At 41.1% G+C, this 10,472-nt stretch overlaps 1 protein-coding gene across 1 annotated transcript; it reads left to right on the top strand.

The window, feature by feature from the left end:
* The first annotated feature begins 5,532 nt into the window (after positions 1-5,532).
* MMP7 (matrix metallopeptidase 7) lies at positions 5,533-9,679 on the top strand. The gene is made up of 6 exons (XM_009975610.3): positions 5,533-5,640; positions 6,179-6,402; positions 6,508-6,656; positions 8,265-8,390; positions 8,914-9,075; positions 9,637-9,679. The coding sequence occupies exons 1-6, from the start codon at positions 5,533-5,535 to the stop codon at positions 9,657-9,659; spliced, it is 792 nt and encodes a 263-aa protein (XP_009973912.3). The 3' UTR covers positions 9,660-9,679.
* The last annotated feature ends 793 nt before the right edge of the window (positions 9,680-10,472 follow it).

Here is a 10,472-nt window from a genome sequence, read left to right as displayed (position 1 = left end):
TGCCTGCCTTTGCAACACCATTACATGATCAGTCTGTATTAGATGGGACTCTGCTGCTTATCACAGAGATTTGCTGGAGGATTACAGGCGGTCTGAGGTTGCCTTAGTCCAAGTACTGAGTTAAAGGTTTCCTACCTGAATGGATATGGTTTTGTCAAGACAAGACATATGCAGAGTTTTAGATTGCATTTGGACTCATTCCTTTAAAGAAAGTGTTGAGCCAGACGTACAAATGGATGGGGACAGCCAGCTACAAAAAGGGAATTCACAAATGGAAGGTTATACCACTGCTCCTACCCAGCAAGGTTTGGATCCACACTGCAGTGAAACGCAGCTGACTGACCTCTTGCCCTCTTCCCTTCCCCATGTCCTGTACATGTGCTTCTGGAGGAAGGAAAGACTGCATGCACCTAAGGGTTATATCTTATGACTTCAATTTAAATTGAATAAAGCAAATTATTATGTGGCAAATTTTGAGATCCTCGTGTGTCTACTAGCTGGAGGAAAGAGACGCTCCTGATCATTGATCAAAGGAGAAGACAAATTAAAAGATGGATGATGTCAGAACTAACACAGGTAGGTAAAATTTACAGGAATGCCATTTCCTACCCTAAAACAGTGAGATATGAGGTAGATCTCACTGGGAAATAGCTCAATACAGCTTGATCCAGCCAAACAGGAGGGAAGAACTGGATTGCCTCTCTCCAGGGACAGGCTGTCACAGTGCTGAGGGGCCCCAACAGGACCTCAGTGCCCAGACAGGGATGGCTGGAGGTGTCTACCCTTACAGAACCTGCAAAAGGGGTATGTAGCCTTAGATTCCAGATGCCAAGGGACTTCTTTGAAGAGAGCCCTCTCAGGGGTAAAATCTACGGAAATGGAGTGCAGAATCCATGGAGATGTGCCTCCCTCTACAGTCTAGGCCCCAGCCAAGAAAAATAGCCCATAAAAACCATGAGGGGACTTCAGATTTGTGTTGCTCAGAGGCCATTTCTCATCCAAATAGACTGTGCCATGTGAAGCTGAGACAAGAAGGAGGATGAAGGTTCATCTTGTGGAAAAATACCAAGAAGGTTTTGAAGCAGACTGTGCCTCATCGGGCTTAGCCTCAAGAAATTGCAGTGCAGGAGATCATTTTACTCTGCAGAAATATTTGCCTTGTTTGAATTTTAATTTTTGTTAGTCAAATTGAGTAACCAGATAACAGAACAAAGCAAATCATATATCCTGGCGACCATAAGAATCCAGGTTTATCCAATTTGGTAGGACCTTAAATACAACATTTCATAATTCACAAGTGACCTATACAAACTATTTCCCAGGATTTTTTGGCCATTCTATTTGCTTGATACTCACTATATTGTGTAGACCATAGCCAGCAGATAATCACCCACATCATAGCTGCTCACTCACTCTCCATGCACAGTGGGATGGCTGAAAGATTAGGAAATGCTAAAGAGAACTCATGGATTGAGATACAGTCAGTTTAATAAGCGAAAAGGGGGCCAGGTTGGGGGGGAATTGATATAAAGACTCACCACCTCCCACAAGCAGACTGATGTCCAGCCAGTCTCCAGGCAATGACTACCTTGGAAGACAGCTCTCATTCCATCTTCTTCTGCTAGCTCAGTTTTATTGCTGAGCACAGCGTTTTATCATATGAAATATCTCTTTGGAGAAATTGGGTCAGCTGTCCTGGCTATGTCCCCTCTCAGCCTCTTTCCCACTCAATCTCTTCCATATGGTGTGGGGGCAGTGTCATGGTTTGAGCTCAGAGAGCAACTGAGCACCACACAGCCACTCACTCCTCCCTTCCCTCCCAGCAATGAGAAGGGAAAAAATAAGCCATGGGATTAGAGATAGGACTGGGAGGGGCAAATTACCATATAGTCATGGGCAAAAGGCAGACTTGTTAGGGGGAAAAAAAATAACATACATATATTACACTAACAAAAATACTTAACAGAGTACGACAGTGAGAAGCATTACCACATCTTGAGAACACCTTCCCCCCCACCCCTCCCTTCTTCCTGGGCTCAGCTCTGCTCCCAATGACTCTAACTCCACCCCCAGTGGCGCAGGGGCAGGGAATGGGGGGTGCAGTCAGTGCTGCTGCTTCTTACATCTTTGGTGGGGGGAACTTCTGGAACTTCTTCCCCCTGCTCCATCGTGGTCCCCCTCTCACAGGAGACAGTCCTCCACAAACCGTCTCTGACATGAGTCCCTCCCACGGACCACAGAGTTTCCCTACACTGCTCCAGGGTAGGTCACCAACTTTCTCCAACTGGAGTCCCTCCCATGGGCTGCAGCCTTTCCTGAGCTGTTCCAGCGTGGGACACCCCCACATGCTGCAATACTCCCAGTGACGAACTTCAACAGTGGGGGCTGCTTCTTCTCACAAGATCTTGTCCTTATTCAGGCACAGTCACCTTTGTCGCCCATGAGGGGGCCCCTCGCAGGCCATAAAACTGTGTCTGCTCCACCACAGATCTTCATGGGTGGCAGGGGGGGGTCGCCCTGCCGTCTCACCACAGGATACAGGGGGGTCTCTGCTCTGGCACACCTCCCCCCCCTCCTTTCTTCCTCCGTTTCTCCACTGACCTTGGTGTTCACGCAGCTGCAGCAACTCCTCCTCACAAGTCTGACTCCTCCTCACCACGTCCCTTCTTAAATACATTATCGCAGAGGCGCAGCCAATCGGCTCAGTTTTGGTGCAGAGGTGGAGCTGACTTGAAGCTGGGGGAGCTTCGGGAAGCTTCTCACAGGGGTCCACCACTGTATCCCCCTCCCTTGCTACCAAAAATCCCACCACTCACTCAAATCCAGGACAGTGTGAAACAGAGAAAGCCCTGATGCTGTGCAAACACTATTCACTAGTTCCCAAAACACTGGTGTGTTATCAACATTGTTTTAGCCACAGACCCAAACACAGCACCATACAGGCTGCTATGAAGAAAGTTAACTCCATCCCACCTAGACACATAACATTCACAAAGACATTTGAGAAGCTCTTGACTTGCATTAATTCCACTGTTGGCTGCATTCAGGTTGGGCAGAATCCAGCTGACCCTCCTGTCCAAATCAAATGGCCAAGAAACAGTGATTATTTACCACTGAATCATTCAGCTCTACTTCAGTTTTTCATCCTACTCTTGTCCAAAGGAGGCTCAGGTCTTAGTTTCTATATATGTATTTTTCTCTAGACCACAAAAGCTCTGATACTCATCAATGAGTTCCACATAGGACATAGTTTCATGAAGCATCCTTGTTCACGCAGGATTACTCATCTCAGAAAATGTCACAGTGTAAACATTTCAGTGGCAACGTTGTGAGTCTTCTTAATAGAATTTTACATCATGGAGCACTTTTATTTTCACTGTGTGAATTCACCAACTACTAGTATTAAATGTCTCTAATAGCATTTCTTCTGATCTCTTTGAACTTTCTCTATACAGGCCATTTTCTCTGTCATAGGTACAGGTTTTCTGCTGAATGTAAATGATATGACTATGATGTATGGTCAGGAAATTATTTTTCCCAACCCACAACCATTTTTGTCATTTAAGATCAAGACGAAGAGATGAAAGTCTGCAAAATTCACACAGCTAAATCTAAAAATCATCATCCATTTCCTTTTGCTATTGATCTTGGTAGAACTAGATGCTGATTTTGAGCTCAGAGAAATTAAAATTCTTTTCACAGAAAGTTTGAGGTTTATTTTAATTCAAGCCCAATATTCAACAAAACCCTCTTTTTTGAAAAAAAAAAAAAAAAAAAAAAAGAGAATTGACAAATTTCCAACAGAAAATAAAATAGAACAAAACGCCTGTCCTTTCTCAGCAAGCTCTTGTCCTTACACTCTCCTTTTCAGTTTTGCCCATGGCCTACATGGCCTAGTTAAAGATATATGTGAGTTGCTCAATAGTCTGTTAACTGGAATGGGGTTCCGGAGGCTTTCAAATTCCTCTTCTTGGGTATATGAGGAAATAATCAGTACCATAGAGTAGAGTCATGGAGTTCAAAGTGGTTTAAAAACATCCTCATCTCCTGCCACCCAGACACTGGTGCAGATCCTACTTTACTGACACAGTCAGACATAAAGTCAGTTGTTGAGGAAGAAAAAGATTAACTTGCTCCTAAAAATAAAACAGCTTTTTTCATCAAGCTTTAAAATTTGGACATTGATATAATTCCTGTAAGCCTACCAAAATGTACAGAAATGATCACATGGTGGGTACCTGGGCTGTTACGAAGATCAGGTGGAATCATCATTCCTCTAGCAACTGTTTCAGACATTACTGTGCAATGTAGTCCTATCCTGCATAATTCAGCAGTGTTTTGGTATAGATCATTACTCTCTGAAATCAAAGTCTTTCTTGCCACATCAGTCAGTACACTGGACTTAAGCTAGTAACCAACAAAGTCTTCCATACCTGTTCAGCTATACCCATACAAGCTGTCCTATTGTGAGAAACAGTAACTGTCTTTTCCCACTTACGTGCCTTTCCCTTTGGATTAGAGGTAATACGGTCATAAAATGGCACAGCCAGAAAAAAAATAACAAGCCAGCCTGTGGACTTTTGTGTCCAGTCCTCAAAAACTATCACTTTCAGTGGCTCTTGGTGGAGTGAAGTTGAGACCAGTGTTGGTATCAGGGCATCAGGCAGGTTGTGACTGCCATGCTCAGCTTTGGTTTTCTCTGCCAGTACTTCATGGACCTCCATCAGATTGCACTGATACAGCTGAAGTTAGAAGATAGCTCCACATTTGTCAGGGTAAGCTCCTCTTTTTTTCCAAGGGCTTTCACCCATTCTTGTAAATTTTGTTTTATATCTAATTCTCCAATGTAAAGAGACTCTCCTGAAAGGCCATCTCATTTGGGAGGAAGGGGACAAAGGCTTCCCATGGCCTCCTGTTCCTAGAAGACACATTTAAAGAGCTCTTTTCTGATCTCTGTAAAAACAGCAGACATGTCTTTAACTTCACTGAACTGGATTTCCTGCAGCATAGGATACCACACAAGAGAATTTGACTCAGAAAAATTACCTAGACAGGGTTGTGCATGCGGTGACATAGCACTCCCACACATCTCATCTGTGCCTTTGCATCAATTAATACAGGCAGGCTGTCTGACCAAAAGTTGGTTGCAAAATGCCTTTGTGTATAAGGAGCTTGGGGAAAGCACTGTAAGAAGTGATTATACAGTAACTGTACTGATGAAGTTACAGAAAGTGAACTTCCCTATGACCCTGTGGTTTCACTACTGGAATAAAATGAAAAGAGAGAGCCAACATTGGCTGCTAGCCGTGACATGACATCAACAGGGAAGTCAAAGGAAAGATTTGTTTAATGTGCTTTCATTTACTTCTTAGAATAGTGATGACATCACATTAACACCACCAAAAAGTGATTCACATATGCAATTGCTGCTTGGAGCTATCAGTATCTATATAAGCATTTTAGCTGTGGTCTTGGGAGACAGAAAGTCAAACCCTTTCTGCTGTAGCAAGGCTCCTTGACAAGCTGGACACTATGCAATACCTCATACTTTGCGCTGCCATCCTCCTACCTGAGAATCTTGCTTTTCCAGCACAACTTCAACAAGAATCACAGAGTAACACAGCCTTTGAGAATGTAAAGGTATGTTAACAGGGGGACAACGTAACTGCATTATGAATAACATGATCTTTGGTTCAGCTTCTACATTTCTTTCCTAACTGTTTATATTAGCTTCTTATCTTACATTACCACAACAGTTTTTGCAGAGGTGATATAAAACAATTTAAACTTGATGACTAGATTAGACATCTTAAATCTAACTTACAAAAGAGACTGAGTTCCAACTGGTAAACAAATGGGAGCATGCAATTTTTAAAACATTTCAAAAATATTATGTAGACTATGTTGGAAGGCTGCAGATTTGAACGCTCTGTAAATTGTATTTACTTAAAAGGATTGCTTGCTTACAATGTTTCACTAATACTGCAATTTTTATTTTGTATTTTCTAATCTAAAATATAGAGAGAACAGCATTTGGTAAACTGAAACAGGAATTAAAAATACATCTAAAACTAGCCATGACTGCAGGATGATGAAACAATTCAGTCAAATGTAAAATGCAATTACCAAAAGATCACAGATATATGTATTAACTTTTATTTTCCTTCTCTTCTTCCAGGCATATCTTGATAAATTCTATCCAGTTTCTGCACAACCAAAAAGCCTAAGCTTAGAAGACAGAATTAAAGAAATGCAGAGGTTCTTCCACCTGACTATAACTGGAAAATTAGATGCAGAAACAGAAGAAATTATGAAACAGCCCAGATGCGGAGTCCCTGATATAGCAGGTTACAACACATTTCCTGGAAATCCAAGATGGAAAAAGACACATTTGACTTACAAGTTAGTGATATTTCAGGTTTATGGGGAAAGGAGTTGCTTTGTATTTAATTATGTGGGTTTCCTTCACACCCTAAATGACATTAATTTGTTTCCTTTTGCTGCCAGGATTGTCAATTATACACCTGATCTGCCCCAAAAGAAAGTGGATGATGCAATTAGAAGGGCTTTTATGGTATGGAGTGATGTGACTCCACTGAAGTTCCAAAGAGTATTCAATAGACATGCAGACATTGTGATTGCATTCGCACGTCGTGGTGAGAATACCTGTAATTTTTAAAATGTAATGGTCCATATTTGACTCAAAGCATGTATTTTTCTAGCCACAGCTTTAAGAAAGAACAAAGAGTTTGGAATTATTCTGAGGTCTGCATAAATTTTATCTTCTCTTTATCAAGCCACCAAATTTATATGTTATGATTCAGCTTTATTCCTATAAAACCATTAGAAAATCCTTTCAGAGTTACAGCTGAGAAATGGAGGGATGATTCAGCTCCAGAATAAGACATCTAAACTCAGATGTTCAAGACTGTCTGCCTTGACAAATAGTGCAAATTAATGGGAACAGATCTCTAGAGCAACCCAGCCAGTTCTGAAGATCCAGCTTCCACAAACTGGATTCAGGCAGGTTTACTTTGGTCTAGATCTAGTCTGGTTCTCTGGACTAAACTGCTTTGGCAGCTGGGGTGCATAAAGTTTGGCTATGAAGAGTATCTTATAGCTGATCTTCTAGAAAGAATCCCACTGGTGCACTCCAAGATTGCACCAAGATGCAAGCCAAAGCATGTTAAATGCAGATGACCAGCAGAGTCACTTCAGAAGCTCACTTGTGATCCAGACAAATACATGAATGTAGCCATATCTTTAACTTGTGCCTGGCACATAAACTGCATTAACTTAGCCAAACTAAATGTCTACTTTAAGGTTAGCTGACTTGTTCTCTAGATCCACTGATAATATTTACTAGATCTCCATTGCCTATAAGTGATCATCAGACACCTGGCTTACAAGTAGATGATAGCATATAAACACCAAAATGTCCCAAGCTCATGCTTCACTGATGGGAAGCATATTATGTTGCCATGAAGAGTCTACTAATGTGCCAGTCAAAGTGAGAAAGGATCTTGCAAGATGGAATGGGTTTTAATCCCTCATCACACACTAGGACTAGGTCTCTTTGCCTGTGTTAGCCTTGCCCCAGGGTCCATCCACATGGTCTGGGGGAAAAGACATTTGAGTCCCCAAGTACTCCTCAGTCAAGTCAGAGGGTCACTACAGGGTTGGGGGAAATTTTCAGAGCTGGTATAAATATAACATCCTGTCATCTTTTGCTGAAGTAGGAAAAGGTAACATTTCACATGTACTGTGATAGAAGCAGGTAACAGACTGTACCCCAAGGCTGGGGACAAATAAACGTAGCTCTTCAAGAACATGGTTATCTATCCCAGATCATTGTCTTCTACTAAAATCAGTGTAGGTGAAAATGTCTACAACTGATGTTGCTTAGTACCTTCCAACACTGAAAATATTCAAGTGCTTATAATGTTGTCAAGCATTAAGTATTTATTCTGAAAAAATACCTTGGAACCACATTTCTGACAAAGGCTCAAAAATAAATGTTCAGCTCTCTCTGAAACATGCAGCAACCTGAATTATCAAATACAAGTTTTGCATTTAAGTCATGAATTTGGAGACTGTTTCCTAAGCCTTGATCCTTGTTTTTATAACCTTGCTGCTATTGTAGGAATTTTTTTAAGGATTGGTAATGAACAAAACAAACTCAAACAAGCAGCATGCTTCAATTTTCTGAATGTAAACATTGCAGCTGATGCCATCTGATGACATTTATTTCTTTTCAAATGCAGAGCATGGTGATGGATATCCTTTTGATGGAAGAGGTAATACTCTAGCTCATGCATTTGCACCTGGAGAAGGACTTGGTGGAGATGCTCATTTTGATGATGATGAAAGGTGGTCAGAGTACAACAAAGGTAAAACCCACATGTGTTTATGAAGGGGAAAGGCAAATATTGTACATGTTAGAAGAACACATCCATAGGAAATGCTTTTCATAACTCTTCATGCTTCAGTACCATTTCAGTACCAACATTTCTGTTCAACTACTTAAGTACTTGTACTTCATTATCATTATCAACTATATAATACTTGTTCTGTCCATATTTTAAAGTACTTTTCACAGGCTAAAAAAGGACTATGGGCCTCTGTTTTCTACATAAATTACAAAAAGTTAAAATGACTTGCTTGTAGGAATAAGGTTGACCAAAAGCAGAGTCGGAAAGAGACTCAGGGTATCTAGATGCATATGCAAGGGATCAGTGATGTTTTTATTAAAATATTATAGTTACATAGGAAAGTTCAGTAATAACTGATCAAAACTCAGAGGTTTCATTCCAAGGGAATGAAAGAGAGAAACTCTCTTGCTACTTCAATTCCTTGTATGCTAAAAAGAAATGCCATACCTTTAACATACTTTTCTATGTTTCCGTGCTTCAGAAGTTAATTTGTTCCTTGTTGCTGCTCATGAATTTGGCCATTCTTTGGGACTTGCTCATTCAAATGTCCGTCATGCTCTGATGTATCCTATCTACAAATATGTGAACCCAGCAAGCTTCAGACTTTCAGAGGATGATAAGCGAGGAATTCAGAAGTTATACGGTAAAGTCACGATAAGATTTGATTTTCAAGATAAAACCTATTGGGCTACAGGTTTTACTACTCTCCCTGATTGCAAGGGTCTTGTCATATTACCAAAAAGAAAGAAGGGGAACAAACTTGGGAAAAACACATTCCTGTACACTCTGTCCACTATGTTCCTTCTGTAGCATGTCTCCACTTCAGCCAAAAGCTGACAGAGCAGAAGTGCAGTGGCCTGGCACACTGTCTTCCTACACACCTATATATTGCCAAACAAATTTGGTGGACCTTGTTCTGCAAATGAGCTATTACAGTGAGTAGGGCTACTGGCAGGGAAATGGGAGATAGTGCCACTCATCAAATCAATGGGACAGTTCAGTGAAGGCAGAAACTACTCAGCAGTAGGAGTGTAGCATAACCAGAATTGACCCCATGAGGTAAACTTTGCCAGGTTTGTTTTTCTTTAGGCACCACCTTCCTTCAGGGCATGCTAGAGGAACACTAAGAATAAAATGTAGTTATCTGCACTGTCCATTTCCAGTACACAAAACAGTCTCTATATTTTGTTCTTCTTTCCCACAGGGAGAAAGTCATCAAACTCTTGAAGAAAGTCCTTCAAATAGACCAGATAATTCACATCTAGTTGTTTTGGTGTTCCAAAACAATTTTAATTCTCTAGTTAATTAAAGTGGTAAACTCCTAGACTGCACTTTCTCTCCCTGAATTTTTCCATTGATTTATTTGCACTTTATATAATTTCACTCAACAATTAAAAAAAGCCCAATCTTGTATACTCTGTTGTCTAATGTTTGTTTTTTCTTCTGGCATTTCACTGGGGGATTAAATAACTTCTGCATGTGTGATAGACAGACAGACAAATATCCTTCTGAACAGAGGTAGAAGTACCTAAAGAGCCTGTATGCATTTGCTGCTGGAGTTACAAACCCCGTTCCCGGATTCCTTTCTGTTCCCATGCATGTCCTGGCTTTTCACAAGTATCTACTGCTGCCTCCTCAGAATCACAGCATGCTTCCATACAGCTCACACATAGAGGAGAAAGTCTCCACAGTGCTTCCTTCAGCATGGGCTGGGATGCTTTCCCAAACTGAACAGCTTTTCAACTTTGTGTCCTCCCTGGCTTGCCAGAGAAGCAGTTTTGAGAAGTAGTGAATTAGGATTCCTATTGTCCACTGTGATATTCAAACACCTCTGAAGTATTTGGAAATTTTAAACAAACAAACAAACAAACAAACAAACAAACAAACAAACAAACAAACAAACAAACAGGAATACTCTTTCCCTGATTTGGAAGACTAATCCCACATTGCCAGAAAACAAAAACAAGCACAGACAAACATAACCCTGGAAACACTAGGATGACCTCCTGGTTGCTGGAGCTGGCTACTTGTCCTGGGGGT

The sequence above is a fragment of the Tyto alba genome, unplaced genomic scaffold (genome assembly GCF_018691265.1).
Source record: "Tyto alba isolate M040663 unplaced genomic scaffold, T.alba_DEE_v4.0 Super-Scaffold_2, whole genome shotgun sequence".
NCBI lineage: Eukaryota > Metazoa > Chordata > Aves > Strigiformes > Tytonidae > Tyto > Tyto alba.
The sequence above is the reverse complement of the archived record's forward strand: the minus strand, read 5'-3'. Positions and strand labels throughout refer to the sequence as shown.

Excerpts from the sequence above, each read along its gene's own strand:
- MMP7 (XM_009975610.3), top strand. The coding sequence starts at position 5,533 with ATGCAATACCTCATACTTTGCGCTGCCATCCTCCTACCTGAGAATCTT. Across the intron at positions 5,641-6,178 it reads CAGCCTTTGAGAATGTAAAG|GCATATCTTGATAAATTCTA; the intron begins GTATGTTAACAG and ends CTCTTCTTCCAG. Across the intron at positions 6,403-6,507 it reads AAGACACATTTGACTTACAA|GATTGTCAATTATACACCTG; the intron begins GTTAGTGATATT and ends TTTTGCTGCCAG.